Genomic DNA, 24722 nt, shown 5'->3' with positions numbered 1-24722 from the left:
CTGATAATCCCATTCCCAGAGACCGTAAGGGTCATTGGTCAAACAATAGAAAGGGATTAGTGACGGGCTCTCTCCTTAGGTGATGAAATAGGAGAATGAAGGTGGAGGTACCACAGCAAGGCTTAAATTCCAATATAACAACATAATTAATTTGATCTTGAAAGAAGTTCCCGACACTTGGATATTGTCACAACAGCAGGGACAGTGGGATTACGGGATGTGACAGAGAGTTTGGCTGAGGGGATGGGTTTTGAAGTTCCAGACAGTTAAGACCAAGTGGTGAAGAGCTCTAGAATTACCAGTGGGATACAAGGAAGGGTTATAAGAACATGTTGTAAAGGGGAGGAGGACCTTGCATAAGGAAGGAGACAAGATCATAGAGTGATTACATGGAAGAGAATGACAATTTTAATTTTTATGTGTTGACCTTCATTCAGCAAGGATTAGCAAAATGTTTTTCTTTGATTTCTTCATAACACATTCCTGGCCAGGATAACGCTTATTGTTCACTCTTAATTGCTTTTTCTGAAGCCATTTTAGTTGGCACTGGGAAGTTGACAGTCAACATTGGTTGTTTAAAACTCATGTATAGATCAGACTGGTTAATGACAACAGACTTCCTTCTCTGAAATACACTCAGCCAGAGGGGATTAAAATAATGTGGTAGTTTCATGGTCACCATTATTGATACCAGCTTTTAATTCCAATTTAATTAATTACTTGAATTGAAATTCCCCACTTGCCATGATGGGATTGAACTCATGGTCCAAGACTCTGGATGCCAATCCAGTAACGTAACCACAATACCACTGTGCCGTGCAAGGGAGGGAGAGTACATAGATCACGACTGTCTGAGGTTTGGACTTCGGATATTTTGGGGTTGAGCGATGTGATCCCAAACTCACCAGTATGGTTGGTTCAGAGGGTAGGAACAACCAGGTCAGTGAGGCAAGGTAAAATTGTTTTGCTGTCAGGGGAGGAGAAGATGGGAGTTGTAGAGTTGGAAATGATACACAAGATTCAGGCAAACAACGAGGCACAGCTCGACTGACTGGGAACCTACCTGCTATGAAGTAATAAACCACAGCATTGGGGCCCTCATCTGCATCAATGGCTCCAGTCACATTCCCGACAACCGTGGCAGGATCAGAGTGTTCAGCCACAAAAAGGAGCTGGTACTGTAAACTTCTCTAATAAAAGAGGGATACCACATCAGCTCAGCTACTTATTATTCAGAGAGATAAACTCAATGAGAACATATGAAATTGAAACAACCTTTCGACTTCTTAAAACAAAGTTGACTTTCCTCTCTGCACTTTGGAAATATTTGATTCCACTTGTACATTTTCAGATGATTCAGAATCGGAAATGTTTCAGGGACGTGAAGACGCTAAACAGATGGACATCCTTCTTTTAAAACATGTCTATCAATTCTTTTATTCATATCTGGTTTATTTGAAACACCATAGCAATGTGCTGTGACTGGGATGGTAAGGACGTTCTGTTTCAGTGCGCTAAATTTCTGAAAATTATAAAATAGGAGTAGGAAGAGGCCATTGAGCCCCTTGAACCATCCCTACCATTCAGTAAGATCATGGCCGATCCTCTGCACCAACTCCACATTCCCCCCAATCACCATATTCCCTTAGTTCCCAAAAATCGGCCTCGAATATACTCTGTGCCTGAGCATGCATAGGTCTCTGGGCTACAGAGTGCCAAAGATTTACATCTCATAGAGTGAAGAAGTTTCTCCTCACCAAATCCTAAGTAGCTGAGCTCTTATTCTGAGCTCAATTTCCTATTTTAGAAAGTTATCCAGAGGACAAGATTGAGCTTGGCTTTGAAACTTCAATGGATGCAATGCAATGGATCCTTGGCCAAAGCAATAAAGGGGTGCTTCACTGGTTGTGGAATCTACTTAGCATCCACCCTGTTAACCCCTCAAGGAATTCTTCACGTAGCAACAACATTGCCTCTTATTCTTTTAAGTCCTGAAATCTGGTCCAAATCTAGGAAAGGTGCAAAGGTCAAAGAGAAAATGCAAGAAGAGTTTATTAGTTTGAGTGCTGACGGATTCCTATTAAATTTGACTGCAGAAGCTGGTGCTTTCTCCTCGTAGTAAAGATGGTTGAGAGGAGATTTGATGGAGATGCACCAGATCATGACTAGTTTAGATAATTAGAGGAAAGCTGTTCCATTAGCAGATGGTTTGGGGAACGGGAGGGCACAGATTTAAAATTTTGTGCAAAAGGTTTTGGGGAATGTGAGAAAAAGCCATTTTACACTGAGAGTGGTCATGACCAGGAACTTACTGCCTTTATGGATGGTGGGAACAGGGTCAACCAGGGCTTTCAAAAGGGAATTGGACAGACACTGGGAGAATAATGTGCAGAGCTATGAGTCACTGACAACATTGCATTACTACATGCTGGCGTAGACTCAATGGACTCCTTCTGTGCTGTGACAATTCTATATCCTTTCAGGCAGCACATTCCCGAGAGAAAAATGATCAGCTTGAATCCCTCCTGGTTTTTATTTATCTGTTATCTTAAAACTGTTTATAAGATTATGAGAGGCATAGATAGAGTAGACAGCCGGTATCTTTTTCCCAGGGTAGAAATGTCTAATACCAGAGGGCATGCATTTATGGTGAGAGGGGGCAAATTCAAAGGAGATGTGTGGGGTAATTTACTTTACACAGAAAATGGTGGGTGCCTGAAATGCACTGCCAAGAGTGGTAGAGGAGGCAGGTACGATAGAGGCGTTTTGAGAGGCTCTTAGATAGGCACATGAATGTGTAGAGAATGGAGGGATATGGATATTGTGTAGACAGAAGGGATTAGTTTAGTTAGGCATTTAATTACTAGTTTAATTAATTTGGCACAACATTGTGGGCCGAAGGGCCTGTTCCTGTGCTGTATGTTCTGAGATGAGAAGATTTCTTTTACTCTCTCTCAGCCAGCTGTCGTCCTTAGGAACATACTGGTTGCATGGATGCTAGAAGGAGTAACTTATTGTGCAAATTGGGTAAACTTGGCTAACTTTTTTCCTGGTTCAACGGCTGTCTTCTTCACTGCAAGAATTTCTTATTCAACTCCCTTACAGAGCCCAATTGCTAGTCTGTTTCTGACCATATTCAGTGTGTTTGCGGAACTGTCCTTACAGGTGGTTTGAGGAAGAGCGGCTCATTGTCGTCAATATCATCCAGAGCCACTTGCAGAAGCTGTGTGGTCTCATAGGGAACGGGTTGCCCAAGGTCAAAAGCCAGGAGAATGAGCTAAAGAGAAAACAAAAATAATCAATGAAGAGACTTGTTATCTGGTACCATTCGATCTCCACAGCGATAACATAAGGCAAATATAGATACCCTTCTTCCTGTCTAGACTGGAGCTGATGTAAATTCTCCACTCAATTACCTCCAGATTTTATACACACACCTCATATGACGCAACAATCCTTTGTTCACTGCATTTTGCTGGAGAAATTGCCCTGTATTTATCAGGAGACTCTGTGCTGTTTGTAGAGTTCAGACTCTCTCTCAAGCCTGAACAAATTTAGTCATTAAACTGGGAGTACAGCCTAGCTGGTAAGACAAGGGCTACATCAGTGGCTGAGTCTGATGTTATTTGCTCGGAGAGGGATCGGCACAAGCAGTAGCTTTATGTCATTGAGAGTGCTGTTGGTTATGTCTTCTCATCCTTACAATTAAACAGGCTGCATTCACCTTTCAAATTTCCTGGATTTGGATGAGCATTCCATTTTACACCAGGATTACAATGAATCATAGCTGTAGAACGAGGGAGAGGACTTAGAAAGCATCCTATCTGGATGCATCACGGCTTGGTACGGCAACTGCTCTGCCCAGCCCCGCAAGGAACTGCAAAGAGTTGTGGACACAGCTCAGCGCTTCACGAAAACCAGCCTCTCGCCTTTGGACTCTGTCTTTACCTCTCACTGCCTTAGCAAAGTAGCCAGGATAATCAAAGACCCCACCCACCTGGGTCATTCTCTCTTCTCTCCTCTTCCATCAGGTAGAAGAAACAGGAGCCTGAGGGCACGTACCACCAGGCTTAAGGACAGCTTCTATCCCACTGTGATAAGACTACTGAACAGTTCCCTTGCATGATGAGATGGACTCTGACCTCACGATCTACCTTGTGACATTGCACCTTATTGTCTACCTGCACTGCACTTTCTCTGTAGCTGTGACACTTTACTCTGTACTGTTATTGTTTTTACCTGTACTACCTCAATGCACTCTGTACTAACTCAATGTAACTGCACTGTGTAATGAATTGATCTGTACGATCGGTATGCAAGACAAGTTTTTCACTGTACCTCGGTACAAGTGACAATAATAAACCAACACCAATACTTACTTCATGTGTGTTTGGAGGTTGGATCAGGATTCAAGCTACATAGTTGCTTCTGCATCAACTCATGTCCAAACCACTTTGTGCAGTTACAAAATGGAGACACCCACTTCAATTCCACTATCCGTGGCCTCCTCTACTGCCACGTTGAGGCCAGACGCAGGTTGGAGGAGCAACGCCTCATGTTCCACTTTGGGAGTCTCCAACCTGACGGCCTCAACATCCTCAACATCGATTTCTCCGACTTCCGGTAACCCCCAGCCCTTCTTTTCCTTCCTCCCCGACTCCTTTGTCTTCCCTTATTCCTGTGGCTCCCTTCCCCTGCCTTGAGGACCTGCCCATCTCCTCTTCTCCCCTCCCCCATCCTTTATTCCATGGTCCACTGCCCTCTCCTACCGGAGTCCTCCTTCTTCAGCCCTTTGCCTCTTCTACCTGTCACCTCTCAGCTTATTACCTTCCCACCCCCTCCCCCACCCACCTACCTTCCCCCTCTCACCTGGATTCACCTATCACCTGAACTCACCTCTCCCCTGCCTGCTTGTGCTCCTCCCCCTCCCCCCACCTTCTTATTCTGGCTTCTGCCCTCTTCCTTTCCAGTCCTGATGAAGGGTCTCGGCCTGAAACGTCAACTGTTTATTTCCCTCCATGGATGCTGCCTGACCTGCTGAGTTCCTCCAGCACTTTGTGTGTATTGTATAGTTACGAAGTGCCTTGTAGCATTGTTGGACAAGCAAACTATCAATTGTACTTCACAACTAACTCATCACTTGAAGGCCACACATTGAAAACTTGGAAGAATTCTAATCTTACATCAGCTCACAGCTTCTTATTGAATTTACAGCTCAGAAACAGGCCATTCTGCCCAACTGCTCGTTGCTATACTTATCGTTGTATTTATTTTTACCATGTATAATGTTTACTTTGTGAGCTTCATGCAAAGCAAGGAAATTCATTGCACCCTGGTGTATATGGCAATAAACCCATCTGAATTTATGCTCTGCACAAGCTTCCTGCCACGCCACCCCACCCCACCCCACCCCCTCGTCAACCCACATCATCAAAATAACCTCAAGAAACAACCAGGCAGTATTTGCCTGCAGATAGATTTCAGATTCAGATGTCAGCAGAAGGTGACTGCTCCCCACCATAAAAATTATACTGCAGGGACATCAGTAGAAGGACTCCAACTCTCACTCACGTTATAGACAGCCTGCTTCTCCCTGTCCAATCTGGCTGTGGTGTTGATGATTCCACTGATGGGGTCGATGCTGAAATATTCCCAGTCTCTGTTGACTGCTGTCTTAAGGAAGCCATATCGGACAGCTCCATTCACACCCTCGTCATTGTCGGTGGCCAACACTTCATACACGTTGAACCCGGGGTCCCTCTCCTGAGAATGAGCACAATACACACTTCAGGTATCTTGCTGCAGGTATCTTGATCAGAGCCCAGTTCCTTTGCTGGAGCATTTCAGGTCAACAAGCTCAAAAGGACCTGACTGATACTCTTAGGGCTAAAGATCCAACTGAGCAGGACAGGGAGTTCAAGAGGCTCTTAGATAGGCACATGAATGTGAGGGAAATGGAAGGATATGGACATTACATAGGCAGAAGGGATTAGTTTGGTTGGGCATTTGATTATTAATTTAATGATGGGCAGCACGGTAGTGTAGCGGTTAGTGTAACGCTATTACAGTGCCAGCGACCCGGGTTCAAGTCCTGCCGCTGTCTGTAAGCCGCTGTCTGTAAGGAGTTTGTATGTTCTCCCCGTGTCTGCGTGGGTTTCCTCTGGGTGCTCTGGTTTCCTCCCACATTCCAAAGATGCAAGGGTTAGGAGCTGTGGGCATGCTACGTTGGTGCCGGAAGCGTGGTGACACTTGCAGGCTGGCCCCAGTGCATTCTCAGTAACGCAAAAAGATGCATTTCACTGTGCGTTTCGATGTACATGTGACTAATAAATATTTTTAAAAAAAATTAGTTTGGTATAACATTGTGGGCCGAAGGGCCTGTTCCTGTACTGTTCTATGCTCTAGTGTGGGAATGTTCTCATGCGAGATCAGAGCAGAGAATGCCACTGACACTTTCCAACTGTTTACATCCATTGATCATAGGGAGGTAGGAAACCGAGCAGACTAATTAGCCCCTTGAACCTGTTCCATCATTCAGTATCGTTGCTGTTTGAGCAAACTAACTCCCATGGCTCACCATCCTCACCCTCACAATGAAAATTCAGCAGTCTCAGGTTCATAATGAACATGGTCGAGCATCAATTATAGGTGCCTCTTGCGTTACGGGGGGGGGTGGGGGGCGGTGTGGGGGTGGGGTTTGCATTCCTAGAAAACAGTCCATATTGCAAACTTTCCGTAACATGCAGACACGTCATCTGAGCATGCATCAAGAAATGCAGGTTAAAAAAAATAAATTTCTGTTTATTTACTTACTTTATTTCCCACACAAATTCAATGAGAGCAAATTTTATTCAGTATCTCAAATTTTGGATAGTGATTTGTGAATTCTGTAAGGGCAAATTTCCGTTACCCAAATGGCTGTAACCCAGGATCATCTGTACTATTTATGGTGGAGTGTAACCATATGTGACCATATATGGTGACCATGTAGGAGTATGTGATGTTTGATTGTGTCCCCAGTGTGAGTGTCTCCAACCAACAGAGATAGTTTCTCTCCAACTACCCTATTAATTTGTCTTAACATTTTGAAAATTTCAGAAGAAGATCATCCCTTAACCTTGTTCCTATTAGTCTGGTTTGTGTACCTGTGGGTATCTTCTTTGGAGACAGACAAGGTAGTTTCAACACAGCCAATATACAAAACTCCCAAAGCCAAAAAACTGGACAGAATGGAACTGATGGAATGAAGATCTCTTTTCTCTCTACAGGTCCTCCCCAGCCTCAGAACACCCAGCTACATACAGCCTGAAACATATGATCAAGACTTTGGGAGACTGGTGGGATGGATTTGCTGGCTGCTGCAGGGATCTCCTGCCTGGTGGGATCTCAGTTTGTGGCCACATTTCTGATGTGCGAACTGTTCAGGGTGCGAACCATTCACAGGAACCGAACCCTGTTGCAACCATAGAACACTACAGCACAGAAAACAGGCCATTCGGCACTTCTAGTCTGTGCCAAAACTTTATTCCGCTAGTCCCATTTACCTGCACCCAGTCCATAACCCTCCAGACCTCTCCCATCCATGTATCCATCCAATTTATTCTTAAAACTTAAGAGTGAGCCCGCATTTACCACATCAAGATGGCAGCCTGTTCCACACTCCCACCACTCTCTGAGTGAAGAAGTTCCACCTAATGTTCCCCCTAAACCTTTCCCCTTTCACCCTAAAGCCATGTCCTCTTGTACTTATCTCTCCTAATCTAGGTGGGAAGAGCCTACTCACATTTACTCTGTCTATACCCCTCATAATTTTGTAAACCTCTATCAAATCTCCCCTCATTGTTCTACGCTCCAAGGAATAAAGTCCTAACCTGTCCAATCTTTCCCTGTAACTCAACTCCTGAAGACCTGGCAACATTCTAGTTGGGGAGGACTTGCCGTTATGCTGGAGAGTCGGCTAACTATCACTGATCAGTTTCTAAAAAAAAGTACATCTCCTGTTATACTATCAGTTCTGAAATAAAATGTATTATTTCTGATGCTGCATTTAAAAAGATTTAACAGTTTTATTAAATAAAAGTTCACATTTCGCAACTAGGTACCCTGGGAGTTGGGATGGGCACATTTCCAAATGAGTCTCAATGCCAGTGAAACAGCCCCCTGCTCTTGTATTACCTCCATGATGTGTAGTATTGTCCCATTGGGGGGCCTGATAAACACAGGGCGATTGTCGTTAACATCAATCACTTCGACCTTGAGCAGAGTTGTTCCCCAAAGTGGTGGCCTGCCTTTGTCAGTGGCAACAACAGTCAAATTAAACCTCTCGTAGGATTCCAGGAGCCGTGTGGTGGTGATCACTGCTGTGTCTTCATCAATCCTAAAGGCCTCTGAAATGAGGGAGAGAAGGTGACCCACCTTTATATCATGTAGAATATGCTAGCGTAATGATTAAGTTATTGGATTTGTGTCTGGAAACCAAATGCATAAACTCTAAGACACGAGTTTCAATATTGCTGAGGCAACTGGGGAATTTAAATGTGAATAGTTAAATAAACGTAGAATTGAAAACTAGCATCATTTTGTGGTAAAAATGTATCTAGCTCACCAGTGCCCTCAGGGAAGGAAATCTGTCATCCTCAGCTGGTCTGATCTGGATGTAACTCCAGGCCCACCATTGTGGGTGACTCTTAATTATCTCCTCAGTCAATTAGGGATGGACAATGACTGGTGGCATTGTCGATGACTTCACATCCCAGAAATAAATAGATTTTAAAAAAAGATCCACCTATTTGGAAGCCCTGATCAATTGCCGGACTGCAGAGAGAGTGGGAGCAAGGAAGATAATAGAGTAGAGACAGCAAACAAGAAGGAGGAGGATAGATGGCATGAAAGTGAAGAACTGAAAAGGGGGAGCAAGAGATCTGCAGAGAGAAGGAAGTATGCAAGGCAAGCATTCACTCTTACCACGGGCAGACAAAGGCTGGGAGAGAGAAAGGAAATGTACCCATAATTACTGGCACCACCAACTTCTGGCCTTTAGTATTAGTTAATGCTAAACACTTACATAAGCAATCTTTGTACCTCACGATTGTGAAAAGTTTTGTAACTTCCTTTAGGATTGTAACTTGTGGTGGGAGCTGATGTCCAGAGATGTGATTGTGAAATTACGAATGGAACTTGTTGACTGTAAACTTGAGTTGTCTTAGGCTGGGTCCTGCTCGTTGTATTACACAGGAGTGCAACCTATGAGGTCAAAAAGGATGGCATGTGCTTCCTTATTCACTCTGCTCCCCACCCCACCCCTACTGTTTTGGGGGTTGGCTACCCCTCCCTTTTTCTGTTGTTGATGTCCCTGCCCACACCCCTCCCACCTGCTAACTTCCTGCAACACCTGCTGGCATCAGTAGATCTCTGAAAGGGGAGAACAATCCTCGGAGGTAGTGAATGGGAGAAGAGATCGTCAAAGCGTCGAGTTTATTGTCATGTGCACAAGTACAGTGTGATATAGGTACAATGAAAAACTTGCAGCAACATCATGGGCATGTAGGTTCAGACAACATACAGAACATCAATTATGCAAGACAATGAAGAGAGGGAGAGAGAAAAGAAGACTGTGTAAAAACAAGACAGTGCAAAAAAGGACACAATCAGAGACAAGTCCAAGGCAGTGCTAGAGGTGGTCCTTAGTGTTCCATTGCTGAGGTAGGGTTAGGGTTGTGCAGGTCAGTTCAAGAACCTGTGCAGGTCCTGACAGGAAGAAGGGAACCCCTTCCACTGGAACTAGCCCATCCCTCTACCCTTCCTACTCACTCACAAGGCGCAGAAATTCCAGGGTAACCCTCTGATTTGCTCTGGGAACAGTTTATTTCCAATACTTCAATCACTTAGAAAAACGAGGGCTACAGGCCCTTGGGAACACCACCTACAAGCTTCCCTCTGTGTCACACTTCATCCTGATTTCAGATACATTGGTTATTCTTTCAATGACACAAAGTCAAGTTCTTGGAACCTCTATAAGCCAGAAGAAGGTGGCTCACAGCCAGCTTTTCAAGGGCAGTTAGGAATGGACATTGAACACTAACCTTGCCAGCAACTCCCCAAACTAAAGAATAAAAATGCTTAGCAATGTACTCATTCATACAGTCCCTGAAAAGATATGCAAAGTAGGAGTTTCAAATATAATTCTGACATGCAAATGAAACGTATGATGTTTTCTGAAAGAGATTGATAAAACAGTTGAAGTTACCTGCTCCCGCTCCCTGAATACTGTACTGTAACTCCGCATTTTCACCCTCGTCCAGATCCGAAGCAGTCATGGTGACCACAGAAGCCCCTCCTGGCTCATTCTCATACACACTGGTGCTAAACACATTCTTTGAGAACTTGGGGCGATAGTCATTGACGTCCAGGACAGTTACCAGCACCTGAAGCAATAAATAATTCTTTCGTTAACCTGTGAGTCTTAAGCTGCAGTTAGACCGTCAGCTTCGAGTAGTTTGAAGATGGTTCTGGCCTTATGGGATAGGGAGAGCAAGTTCAGAGGTGGGGTCACATGGTGACTAGAGAGCCTGTCTGCCACTGTCCAAGCTCAGCACCGATGTGGGTGTTCAGAGACTCCACTGGGACTCCTGTGCAAGGGGCAAATGAGGGAGCTGCGTAACTATCTGAGTAACTCTTGGGAGGAGCCAGAGATTAAATCTAACCCACTCCCAATATACAGGTACAAAGTGATGTTAACATTGTTTAGTGGAGGGCTGAGGGGGTGTGTTAGAGAATGGGGAGGGGAGGGGAGGGGAGGGGAGGGGGCAGAAGGAGTGGAAGGGAGGTAGGAGGCAGCTGGGGGAGAACAGGAGGAAGAGGGAATGAAGGGAAGACTAAGAGAGAGAATGAGAAGGGAGGGGTTAAAGTTTGCAGTAGGAATGCTCTGGATCAACACCTGACACACTTTAAGACCAAACTGTGCTTGGCAAACCTCCCTCTGGGAGCTTAGGCAAGAACTGGCAAATGCAACCAAGAAAAAAGATGTAATAACATGAAGCCTGTGAAACAGATTTAAATGAGTGAAATTACAGCGCAGAAGCTCAGCAACAAGTGATTTATGTTCTCTGAAGGTAGCTCTGCCAATCAGCAGGGAGCGTACATGAAGTCATTCGTCACTGGCCAAATGTTTGACACATTACGAAACTAACCACATCCTCTTTCATTTCTCAGAAGCTTGTGATGCAATCCCAGAAACATCAACTCTTTATAAAAAAAAAATAAAGAGTAAAAATGACCTTTGTCTTGGTGCCTGCACTGTTATTTGTTGGATCAATACTCTCCTTAAGCAAGAAAATGAGATGCACTCCTCTGCAGTCCTCCTCCCTCACCAACCCTTCCTCCTCCCTCCTCACCTCTCCCCCCCCCCAACTCTCTGCACTCTTGTCTCTCCCCCCTCTACCGTTGCTGTCTATCTCACCCAGTTCCTCATGCCCTCTCCCTTCTCCACTCCCCCCTCCTCCCCGGTGAAGGAAGCAGATGGCTTTTCCACGGGAACGGTACCTGATTATTGGGTTGAGACTTCAAAGTAATGCTCTATCTGGTCTCCAGGGTGGATGCAAAAGGTTCCATGACACAATTGTGAAGGCTAGTATTTCTCCCTGGTTTCTTCTGGCTGGTTTTTTTACCCCTTATGCAACATTATCACATTGCTGTTTTTGGGACCTTGCTGTGTGACATTGGTCCCCACATATCTTACATTACACCTACACTGCAGAAGTTCTTCATTGGCTGTAAGGCACTTGGGGTGTCCTCAGATCATGAAAGGTACTACAGAAATGCTGGACTGGTCAGCGGTTAGCGTAATGCTTTACAGCACCAGCGTCCCGGATTCAAATCCGGCCATTGTCTGTAAGGAGTTTGTATGTTCTCCCCTTGTCTGCGTGGGTTTCCTCCGGGTGCTCCGGTTTCCTCCCACATTCCAAAAGATGTACAGGTTAGGAAGTTGTGGGCATGCTATGTTGGTGCCGGAAAATGAGGCGACACTTGTGGGCTGCCCCCAGAACACTACGCAAGAAGATGTATTTCACTGTGTGTTTTGATGTACATGTGACTAATAAAGATATATCTATATCTACTTTTAAGTGCTTATGGCAGAATGTGGGAACTGCATTTTATTGCAAGCAGCATGTTACTAAGTTAACAATATCAGAAGCAGGATTGGGCCATTCAGCCCTTTGAACTTCTCCACCTATCAGCTGGATCACGACTCTTGTGTCTCAAGTCCAATGGCCCAACTTTGCTTCTCATTCTTTTCATGTCACTACTAACTTTGGCTTGAGGACTCCAATTAACACAACAGCTTTAGCCTTCCAGGGGAAGGAAGAGTTAGAGTCATAGAGTTATATAGTACGGAAACAGGCCCCTCAGCCCAACTCATCCATGCTGACCAAGATGTCCCATTTGCCTGCATTTGGCCCATATCTCTCTATCCTATCCATGTAATGTCTTTTAAACACTATAATTGCACCTGCCTCTAACACGTCTGCTGGCAGCTCGTTCTATACATTTATCACCCTCTGTGTGGAAAAATTTGCCCCTCATATCCCTTTTAAGTCTTTCCCCTCTCATCTTAATCCGACACCCTCTAGTTTTAGATTCCCTGACCCTGGGAAAAATATGCAAAGAGGTGGCAAAGGAAGCTTGAGTGGAGTGTCAACCAAGCACTGATATCCCATGGTTTTGGTCTAAAGCAGACAGGATCAAGTCATGAGCATAATGACGAGAGAGGTCAAATTTCTGGGATTCCTCAGCCCAGCAAGGAGATTCACTTGGCAAGACCGGAGACTCAGACTGGGAGCTTGGAGCTAATTAAAGCTAAAATGAATTATTGAAAACACGAAGGGCATTGATTACTGGACTGAGAGGCCTCCAGCTGGGCTCCAAATCAATGCTCTCGAGTTGGAGCCCAGATTTACCTCGGATAATTTAACCAGAACAAGCAGTTCAATACTTGAACCCAATTTCATGCTTGACAAGTTATCATCAGAACAACTTAGTGTATCGTTATTAATAAAAACCTTTCTGATTTTTAAGTCCGCCTCTTCAAGAACATTTAGACACTTTGTCCTTTATTGTATGAGCACCTCACTACTCAACTCAGTAGATGGCAGATTGCTGAGGAAAAATTCTTCTAGAAAAGGAAACAAGTTTTGAAGAGATCCTGAACTATGTTGAAAGAGCTGCAGATCAGAACTATGTCCTGCATCCTGTTCTCTTCAATTTATTTTGCAACATATGTAAATATTATCAGAATTTTTACGTAGGTGCAGTTGGCTTACTGGCAATGCCATATGCAATGGGAAATGTTTGCAGTGGGGCTTCTCAAGAATGCAAAAAAGTAGATAAGATTTTGAAGAGAGAGTGTAAAAAAAACTGACTTTTAGTTCATTTTTGTCCACTCTCTAATTGACATGGCCATTTGCTTGGACCCAGTGTAGTAACATCTCAGTTCTCATCGTTGTTACTGAATCTTGCTTCACCTTGTCTCCTTACTTTGTGTTGCCCTGCAACTTTGAGATTTCTGCGCACCTCTTCTGATCATTTGCACATCCTCAATTTGCAATACCTACCCCATTCGAGCAAGGTCTATGACCACCCCAACCCCAAAACCTCTCTGCCTCTCCTTCCTACTGCATTCGGTGCTCCAAGTGTGGCCTCCTCTACATTGTGAGACCAAATGCAGACTAGGTGACCGTTTTGTAGAACAACCCGCGCTCTGTCCGTAACCGCGATCTGCATCTCCCCGTTGCCAGCCACTTCAACTCCCCCTCCCTCACTATCACCGATATGTCAGTCCTCGGCCTCCTCCACAGCCAGGAGAATTCCAGGCGCAAACTGGAGGAACAGCACCTCATTTTCTGTCTTGGAACCTTGCAGCCTAACGGCATGAACACTGAATTCTCCCACTTTAAGTAATCCCCCACCCCCCCCCTTCCCCACACACCCCCCCCACCATGCTTTTTCTCTTCTTCCCTTTCCTATTTTCTACTCTTTTTTTTCGTTTCTCTCCTTACCTTTGACCCATCCCCCGGTGGATCTGCTCTCCCCTCCGCCCCCGCACCTGCCGATCACTATCTCTTACCTGCGTCTACCTATCATCACCTTGTGCCCACCCCACCTCCTCTTTTTTGTCCACCTATCACTGCTCTGCTTTTCCCTCCTATATATTGGGCTTCCCTTTTTCCTATCTTCAGTCCTGAAGAAGGGTCCTGACCTGAAATGTTGACCGCCTGCTTTTCTCTACAGATGCTGCCTGCCCTGCCGAGTTCCTCCAGCATCATCGCGTTTTTCATCTAGATTCCTGCATCTGCCGTCCTTTGTTTCTCTCCTTCCTAAAACTTACCCCTTTTGCTCTAAAGTCCTCCTTGTGTGGCTTGGAGTCAAAACTTACTTGATAAAGCTTCTGCAGAGTGCACTGGGACATTTTACTGCATTAATGGTGCCAGACTAATGGAGGCTGTTGTTGTAAATTAGAAATGGCTCTATGTTCCTAGGATCAGGGTCATTGGTAATTGGTTTATTATTGTCACATGTATCGATTTACAGTGAAAAACTTTGTTTTGCATGTCGCCCATACAGATCATTTCAAAACATTAGTACATTGAGGTAGTACAAGGGAAAAGCAAGAACACAATACAGAATATAGTGTTACAGTTGAAGAGAGAGTGCAGTGCAGACAGACAATAACGTGGGAGGCCATGATGAGGTAGATTTTGAGGTCAAGAGTCCATTTTATTGCACAAGATTCACTCTAGGGATTGACCCCTTTCATCTTTCGCAGATCAGAATGGATTTCCTTCCCATCGGTATGTGATCCAGATTAGAGTTTAAAGAGAAAAGTTCAAAGCACTGTGCACACTTCATGATTTCAACACCCTTTCTCAGAGAGTGTTTGCACTTTGCCTGTTGAGGTTTGCCTCATGACAACCTCTCATGAACCTTCCACTTCCAAAAATGTTCATGCTGTTGTCTGATTTCCTGTACTGGAGGAGCAGATATTTCCTTCAACTAAATATGAGGAAGACGGAAGTGAATGTGTTCTGCCAGCCATCCTCTCCATTCGCCTCCCTGGAAACTCTCTAAAGCTGAACCAGAGCATTTGCAACCCTGGTTTGCCATACGGTCACTGAGCTCTCTTGTTTCCACTTCTGTAACATCTATCTACATTTCCAATGTATCTATTTCCTTATCTGTCTACCTATGTATCTATCTACCTCTATATATACATACACATGTATCTCATGTTTCCCCCAACATACACCCCAATGACACCTCCACTGCTTCAACTATTTGCCGCTTTGTCCATGTTTTTTCTTTTCTCTGGGCAATGATTCCAACACTCCCATCAACTCTACTTTCCATGAACTTGAGGTTATAGAAAACTCTGCCTCCAGCCAACCCCCACTGTCCTAACTTGTATCCAGTTCACCCACCATCCATGTGCTCACCGACCTACACTTAGAAACATAGAAAATCTACAGCACAATTCAGGCCCTTCGGCCCACAAAACTGTGCTGAACATGTCCCTAAGAAATTACTAGGCTTACCCATAGCCCTCTATTTTTCTCAGCTCCATGTACCTATCCAAGTCTCTTAAGAGACCCTATTGTATCCGCCTCCACCACCGTTGCCGGCAGCCCATTCCACGCACTCACCACTCTCTGAGTAAAAAACTTACCCCAACATCTCCTCTATACTTACTCCCCAGCACCTTAAACCTGTGTCCTCTTGTGGCAACCATTTCAGCCCTGGGAAAAAGCCTCTGACTATCCACACGATCAATGCCTCTCATCATCTTATACACCTCTATCAGGCCCCCCCCTCATCCTCCGTCGGTCCAAGGAGAAAGGGCCAAGTTCCCTCAACCTGTTTTCATAAGGCATGCTCCGCATTCCAGGCAGCATCCTTGTAAATCTCCTCTGCACCCTTTCTATGGCTTCCACATCCTTCCTGTAGTGAGGCAACCAGAACTGAGCACAGTACTCCAAGTGGGGTCTGACCAGGGCACTATAGAGCTGCAACATTACTTCTTGGCTCCTAAATTCAATTCCATGATTGATAAAGGACAATACATTATATGCCTTCTCAACCACCCCTTGTCCTTGGTTGAACAACAGCTCAATTTTAGGATTCTCAACCTTGTTTTCAAATCCCTCTATTGTCTCCCCCCTCTCTGCAACCTTCTCCAGCCCTATCACCCTCCTACATATCTGCAACCCTCTAATTCCAGGCTCTCTGTTATCCCTGAAATTAAACATTGGTAGACTCTTTCCTCATCCCTGAAATTAATCAATCCACCACTGGCAGTGTAGCAGCGAGAGAGATGTCAAGTACCCGGATAGGCTCTGGGAGGACACTTCGCTAGCTTGAGGGAGAGGGAGGGGGGAAGAGGGAGAGAGAGGAAGGGGGAAGAGGGGGGGAGGGGGAGGAGGAGGGAGGGGGAAGAGGGGGAGGGGGAAGTGGGGGAGGGGGAAGTGGGGGAGGGGGAAGTGGGGGAGGGGGGAGGAGGAGGGAGGGGGAAGAGGGGGGGAGGGGGAAGAGGGGGGAGGGGGAAGAGGGAGAGTGTGGGGGGCAGGAAACTACAGAACAAAGAAGCATAGTGAAGAAGAGCACCGAGATCAACACCAGGTCAGTATCAATGTGCCGACACAGCTCTGTGAGCTGTGAGCTGACCCCAAGCACAGAACAAGAAGGATGCAAGGGCCCCTGTCTTGGTTCAAGCATAACAGAGGACTCTCTGATCTATGGGCTGTTCCCAGGTACGCACACCGAGATAGACATCAAGTGCTGCTGGAAAATCATCAACTTGGTGAAAGACGTTCTTTGCTCTACCCGAAACTTGTTGGTCTCCCAGCACAGCGAGATGTCCGAAGGGGGAACGCTGCCAACTGGTGCAGTCCAGGCGGCAGGAGCACATGTTCAGGGATACACTGAAGCTTGGCGCAGACAATGCAAAGGCTCCGTGGGGAAGAACCACAGTCTAGGGTCCTTCTGCTACTGGATGCAGGGACTGGATCCAGCGAGGAAGCCCCTCAGACAATGAAAGGGTGTATCACCCGAGGGGGTCACACGAGTGGCAATGGTGTTCTGGTTAAAGAAAAGTGTTAACAGCCCTGAATGTAAATGACACTGAGAAGTTAGCATTGTATTTTTCTTTCTGTATATATATTTTATTATAAATAAAGTTTATTTTTGAAATAAAAAATAAGGATGTTCTGGGAAATGACATTTTGAGAATGGGACAATCTGATGAACTACAAAAGAACAAACAGGCACCCTTATAGTTAAAGAAATGATGGGTTGAGGTAATTGTGGAACAACACCAGCAAGTATCTGAAGGGGTTAAAAAAAAGTTACTCCTATGGATAAGGGCTGGACTTGTCACCATATAACTGGCTATAAAGAACTAAGTAAGGACTGGAAGGTATGTGAAGAAATGTATAAAAAGGTACCTCACAAGAAAACAGCAGCAATAACTCCAGAGACCAACAATTACAGAAGACCTTGTGTCTTTGACTCAGAGAAAAATTTCCTGGCCAGGGTCACCCAGAGCAGAAGATGTGAAACTAAAGAGGTAATGAGTCTTGTTTGAAACTACACAGTAAGTCTTTAAGTTTAACTGCGATTAATAAATTAGTACAGTTGTTAGTGTTTTATCACGTACTGCATCAAATTGGCAACAGTGGCCATGTCTTCAGCTTGCTGGAATTCCTTCCCGAAATCTCTCCTCAAGAAATAAAGGTCATGGAGACGTGGAACAGGCCCTATGACCCACCAAGTCCGTGATGACTATCAAGCATCCATTTTCTCTTATCCTACGCTAATGCTACTTTTAGTTTCCCCACATTCTCCTCAACTATCACCTCCCTCCCCCAAGCTCTACCACTCGTCCACACACTAGAGGCAATTTACCTACCTACTCGGGGAGGAGGGTAAACCCACACAGTCACAGGGAGAACGTGCAAACTCCACACAAACGGCACCAGAGGTCAGGATGGAACCAAGGTCGTTGAAGCTGTGAGGCAGTAGCTCCGCAAGCTGTGCCATTGTGACACTGCTGTCATTAAAGAGGTGTCCAGATGAACACTTGAATCGCCCGGACATAGGAGTCTGCGGGTCAAATGCTGGAAGATGAGATTAATATGGGTACGTGCCCCCTGGTCGGCATGGATGTGTGAGCTGAATACAGTCACTGTTGTTGAGGTAATTAGTCACATCCTGAAAGCAAATCCCTAAGGCTTGTGGCTTTTTAGGTGATGTGGGACTTGGTGTACGCTGGGGTGTGTTGGTCGGGCCCAGTGGCCTGGCTTCTTCTCTCTGGGTCAGATGCTCTTGGTTTCGATCTGAGTTGGTGGACTGAAGGAGCGACACATTAAGGCTCAGCTGCCTGTTGCAACGGGTTCAGGTGGGATGATGGAAGGTCAAAAGTTGAACGGGTCCACGTGTGGAGTGCAATCTTAGATTCATTATCGGGGAAAATACTGAAAGGCAAATCACGTAGGTGATTTTTGCACATCCGTTTAATGTGACCTTTTCCAGTATCTATGTCTCACAGTGACATTTGAACATTTTGTCTCTCCCTTTGAGCCTTCGTCATACAGCATAGAAGCAGGCCCTTCAGCTGACTACGTCCATGACGACCATCCACACTACTCCCGTTACCAGCACTAGGTCCCCTCAGGCCGTGCATTCCAGATTCCAACCAACCCTGGTGAAAAGAAATCCTCCTCAGATCCCCTCTAACCCCACTACCCTAAACCTGTGTCCTCTAGTCTTAGACACCTCTTCCGTGGAGAGAAGTTCTCCCTATCTGCAGTTCCTCATAATTTTGCACATCTCTATCAGGTCTCCCTTCAGCCTTTGCTGATCCAAGGATAAGTAATCCAGCCTATTCGGTCTCTTCTATAAATGAAATGTTCTATTCCAGGCAACATACTGCTGAATCTCCTTTATACCCTCTCCAGTGCAATCACACCCTTTCCAAAGTCTCTCTCTCTGTCTATGCTTCTCACCTCTGCTTACAGACAGAAGGTTGAAGTAAAAGGTTCTGGAGCCTTAGAGAGGAACTGGTATTAGGCGGTGTGCCATGTGGGGTTTTATGCACTTTGCTTACAACCATTTTTAAATATTGGGCAAATGTGTGACCTCACCAGGTTCCCACTGTCTTCTGTGTGAACATGTTTTCCTAACATTGCCCATGGATGACCTGGCTGTAGTTCTGAGACTAAAATACTTTGTTCTGGACTCTTCCATCAGAGGGAATGGTGGCTATCCAACAAAATTCCCAATTCATCTTCAGAACCTCAGTTAAAACCTCCAATCTTTTTACACCCCAGGAAACACAACCCTGGTCTCTGAACTCCAAGCTTAGTCCTTTCAGATTTACTCCAGTGAACGTGTGCTGCACCCAACATCTTCCCTGAGGCGAGAGCCCCAGAGTTTACATTTATCACACTGTGAAGATGTTCCCAGAGGATACAGAGTTGCAGAATTGATTTGTTTCCCTAATTAACTCCCATAAAAATACGAGGAGCTTGAAGCATTTGCAATCACATGTCAGTAAGTAAAAGAGTTACCTGCACAGCATTCTCTCTGCGATTGCTTGGATTGTCACCTGGGTTGTCCTTGGCAACAGCTGTCAATGTGTAGTGGTCCTTTTTCTCCCGATCGAGTGCAGCCAGAATGTAAATATCTCCCTTTACGTTAAAAGAAAAGAGCACATTTAATTACTGCGGCGACTTTACTCTCATTCATTTACCTTAATTCAAACACTTTGCTCCAATTCCATCAATTAAAAAAAAATTAAGCCAGTATTTTTCGCTTATCCTTAATTGCCCAACTAAGGTCAATTCACAGAACTGTAACAGTTTGCCTCACTTGCTGTGTGTGGCTCTGGAGTGGGTAAATGTGGAAGTTTCTTGCCCTGAAGAACATAAGCGAACCAGATGTTTTTGACGACACTCTGCTGGTTTTGTGGTAACCGTTACTAACAGCAGGCTTTTATTCCAGATTTATGGGATTAAATGATTTCAAATTCTCCAACAACCCTGTGGAATTTGAACACATCTCCATACCATAAATCCAGGTACAAGAACATAAGCACAAAAACACAAAAAACCGAGGCAGGAGTAGGCAAATGGTCTCTTGTGCCTGCTCCACCGTTCATCTAGATCCTGGTTGTTCTTCCACCTCGGTGCCATCAGATTGGTCACCCTACCTCTTGGAATCTGCTGATCTCTGTTTTGAATGAAGTCAACAATCAAGTCTGTACAGCCCTCCTGGGTAGAGAATCCCAAACATTCACCACTGTCTGAGCAAAGCGATTTCTCCTCATCTCTGTCCTGATGGCCTATCCTTTATTCTCAGACTGTGAGCCTTGGTTCCAGGCTCCCCAGCCAGGGAGAAACATCCTCCCTGCAACTAGTCTGACCACTCCTATCAGAATTTTGTCGGGTTCAATGAAATCTCCTCTCATTGTACACAGAGGTGTACAAGATGACAAGAGGCATTGTTACAGATTAGGTTACTATTGGTGAATGTTCCTTTAAGACATAGCACAGTTGTGTGTGTGTGTGTGTGTGTGTGTGTGTGTGTGTGTGTGTGTGTGTGTGTGTGTGTGTGTGTGTGTGTGTGGTGTGATTACAAAAACAGGAGATAAGGACGTGATGATGTTTTTGGAGCAGTCAGTCAGAGAAGGAGAGGGAGGAGAGAGAGAGACACTGCCTGCTGGTCTCTGTATCGATGGATGAAAAACAATGACTGTGTCTGTCACTACAATCCACGTATGGATTTTTGGAATAATCCGGTGGAGTTCACTTTGTCGTTAACCTGTAGAAGGAAACAGATATTTTGTGTTGATGCCACATCTCGAATGCCTTACGGGGTGGCAGATACTTCGGAACAAAGGAGTGGAGATCATCAGTGATTGAGGTGTCGTATGGGTTCCATCGTGGAACATTTGGATTTCGTAATTACTCTCTATTTTCTCTCTACGTTTTGCCTTCAGTCAATGGTGGTTTTGCAGAAGCCCTTGCTCACGTTTCACCTTATGGCTTGCTGAACTGAACTTTGAGAACTATTCCTGGACTTGGAGTTTAGGAATTTGCCACACACACACTTTGAGTTTAGTTTTTGGGGTTAATGTTTAAGATCTAACATTTTCACTTCTAACATTCTACCATTTTTACTTTTATTTTTCTAATTATCATAAGCAGTTATTAATAAAATATTTTTTTAACATTTATACATGACTCGGTGTGTTTCTTTTGTTGCTGGTACGTGACAGTATAGGTCGAGTGGACAGTCAGAGACATTTTCCCAGGGCAAAAATGGCTAACATGAGGAGGCATAATTTTAAGGTGATTGGAGGAAGGTATGGGGGGATGTCAGAGGTAAGTTTTTTTACACAGAGAGTGGTGAGTGTGTGGAACGCACTGCCGACTCTTAGATAGGCACATGAATGATAGAAAAATGGAGGGCTATGTGGGAGGGAAGGGTTAGATAGATCTTAGAGTAGGATAAAATGTCAGCACAACCTTGTGGGCTGAAGGGCCTGTACTGTGCTGTATTGTTCTATGTTCTATTCTTCTAAACTAGAGTATATAGGACTAGTATCCTGAACCTTCCTCATAAGGCAAAACCCACCATCCCAGGAACCAGTCTAGTAAATCTTTGCTGCACTTTCTCCAACAGACGGATACCAAAACTGTACACAGTACTCCAGGTCATGGCTGTGTACAACTGCATAAAACTTCTTTACTACTGTAATCAAACCCCAATCTTCTGCATCCTTACTCCCTCCCCTTGCCAAAGCCTCTTTATATTGTCTTCTGTATTCAAAGCTCCACCTAATTATGTATCATCAGCAAACTTGGAAAAATGATATTACTTTCTGTTTGATAACCATTTCTCAATCACATCAGTAAATTACCCCCAACTCTATGTGATCTAACCTTGTTGATGAGTGTGGGAATTTACTGAAAGTCTTCAGAAAATCCAAATGCATCACATCTACTGGTTCCCCCTTATCGACTCACATCCTCAAAGAACTCCAGCAGATTAACCGACATGATTTCTTTTCATAACCACTGGTTCAATAATAGAACCACTGCCCTACCACACCCCTGGAAGTGAAATATACTTCATAAAATGAACATCATCTGATTTCCAGCATCTGCAGAATTTTGACTTTCAACATCATCTTCTTTCATTTTTACATTTATGAAACCAAGATGTTTGTGACCAAAGAACGAGCAGGGTTCTCCTCCATACACAAGTGACATGATGTGATCAGGGAGAGCAAATAATGAGATGTGTTCCACTGGTAGAAGGGTGAGTCATCTGAGTACATACATTTATAGTCTTTGTCAAAAGGACTGAAAGGGGACAAGGAAAAATAAAATCTTGCCCCTCTGTGCTGTTTTCCAGCACTATCCCCATATCCAGTTACCTCTTGACTTCAGTTTGGAATGAATTCAATGATTGAATCTCCAGAACTCCCTGGGTGGAGAATTTCAGAGATTCACCACCCACTGAGTGAAGTAACCTCTGCTTAATTCTGTCCTGGATGGTCTACGCTTTATTGGGAGACCCCAGGTGAGTTGTGTGTGCTGGGATACCCCTTCCTCCCCTCCCCCGCCCCCGAAAGGTCAGTGGGAGCAGTATGTAACTTTTAAATTGGAATTGAATAAATATTGAGAAAGAAAATTTTGCAGGACATCGGTGAAAGTTGAATGAATATAACTTTCTTTAAAGAGTTGACACCATCATGATGGGCCCAATGGCCTCACCTGTGCTAAATCGTTCAATGGTTCCATGGTCTGGTAATGGATGTAATAAATCAGAACTCTAGAGTCAAAATTTGAAACATCTTGTTGAAGGAATTGTGAGTGATCCAACAATAATTTCTTCTGGGGAATGCATGACACTGGCAAATCGGCACTCATTGGCTGTCCTTTGCTACTGGGACTTACAGTTTTAGGAATTAGTGGATCATCTGAGAGGGAGTTGGAGTGGGGTCTTGTGTCAGTCAGACCAGGTACAGGTGGCAGGTGCTGTTCTCTGCGGTGGGGGGGGGGGGGGGGGGGGGGTGGGGCGTTGGTGGTGTGTGTGTGTCTTGTCACTTGTCCTTAATGGTACAGGGTGAATATGGTATTGGTATTGGTTTATTATTGTCACGTACTGAGGTACAGTGAAAAACTTGTCTTATGAACCGATCGTACAGGTCATTCATTACACAGTGCAGTTACATTGGGTTAGTACAGAGTGCACTGAGGTAGTAAAGGTAAAAACAATAACAATACAGAGTAAAGTGTCACAGCTACAGAGAAAGTGCAGTGCAATAAGGTGCAAGGTCACAACAAGGTAGATTGTGAGGTCAGAGTCCATCTCATCGTATAAGGGAACCGTTCAATAATCTTATCAGTGGGGTAAGAGCTGTCCTTAAGCCTGGTGGTATGTGCCTGGCCATAACTACAGTTTGCTCATTTATTTGGATGCTGATTGAGCGGTGAGCCTGACTCTCACTGTACATGCTCCTCGGTGGAATGTAAGAGTGGTGCCAAAATCTACGGACCAGCACACCCTGTCTGCAGGCACAGATGGGCTAATGGTGCCCAGGGGGTTATACTGCCACGAGCTCAGATACTACACTATAGGGTTAAGGTTTCATCTGCTCACTATTTATTGGCTAGGTTGGAAGGTTTTGGACACTTCCAGCACTGTAGTGAAAGCACATTTACGCAGAGTCATACAGCACAGAAACAGGCCCTTTGGCCTGACTGGTCCATGCCGACCAAGATTCCCATCTAAGCTAGTCCCATTTGCCCCATATCCCTCTAAACCTTTCCTACCCATGTACCTGTCCAAGTGTTATTTATGTGGTTAATGTACCTGCCTCAACCACTTCCTCTGGCAGCTCATCCCATAAACTGACCACCCTCTGAGTGAAAAAGTTGCACCTGAGGCTCCTATTAAATCTTTCCCCTCTCACCTTAAACCTATGCCCTTAACTCCCCAACCCTGGGAAAAAGTCTGTGTGCATTCACCTTATCAAGGCCCCTCATGATTTTATACACCACTGTAATATCACCCCTCATCTCCTACGCTTCAACGAACAAAGTCCAAGCTCTACTTAACGTCTCTCTCTAATCAGTCCCTTAATCTTGGCAACGTCGATTGTAATTTCATAATTAGTAGCAGTGAGAGGAAATTGTCCAGCTTTGCTGATATCGGGACAATCTCTGTCTGCCCGCACTGAGGGAGCACTGTCAGCACGTAGACTGCAGCAGGTCGCAAAGGACTCCTGCCTCCTTCTCAAGGACAATTAGGGACAGGCAATAAGGTCTGGCATCGCCAGTGCTGGTCACTCACCCAGGAGGATATTTAATAAAGAATCTATTGTACCCCTTATAAAAGGCAGCTTACCGTTTCAGGGTTGATTCCGAACCTGCCCTCACCATCTACAAGGCTGTATTCAATCTGTGAGAATTCTGCCGTTATCTGCATCCACAGCACGGACTTGAAGAATTACAGTGCCCAAGGAGACGTCTTCGAATACTGGCTTCTGTCTCAACACACAAAACAGACGGTTTAAAGGGGGAGGAATTATCCCCTGCTTGAATTCGACTGGATGGTAGTGAATAAAAGCCAGGGATTGCTTGGATGTTACAAAGGCCAGAAGA

The 24722-nt window shown here is 44.9% G+C and overlaps 1 protein-coding gene across 1 annotated transcript in view; it reads right to left on the bottom strand.

Annotated features, from left to right (window-relative positions):
• cdh23 (cadherin-related 23) overlaps window positions 1–24722 on the bottom strand; it is a 710459-nt gene that overhangs the window by 28544 nt on the left and 657193 nt on the right. The window contains 8 exon segments of the mRNA XM_052041602.1: window positions 1064–1190; window positions 3164–3277; window positions 5572–5763; window positions 8176–8387; window positions 10247–10424; window positions 19617–19736; window positions 24466–24531; window positions 24533–24604. Of these exon segments, the coding sequence (XP_051897562.1) occupies window positions 1064–1190; window positions 3164–3277; window positions 5572–5763; window positions 8176–8387; window positions 10247–10424; window positions 19617–19736; window positions 24466–24531; window positions 24533–24604 (1081 nt within the window).

Source organism: Pristis pectinata, chromosome 30 (assembly GCF_009764475.1).
Source record: "Pristis pectinata isolate sPriPec2 chromosome 30, sPriPec2.1.pri, whole genome shotgun sequence".
In the NCBI taxonomy this organism is placed as follows: domain Eukaryota; kingdom Metazoa; phylum Chordata; class Chondrichthyes; order Rhinopristiformes; family Pristidae; genus Pristis; species Pristis pectinata.
Note: the sequence above shows the minus strand (reverse complement) of the source record. Positions and strands in the feature narration are given on the sequence as shown.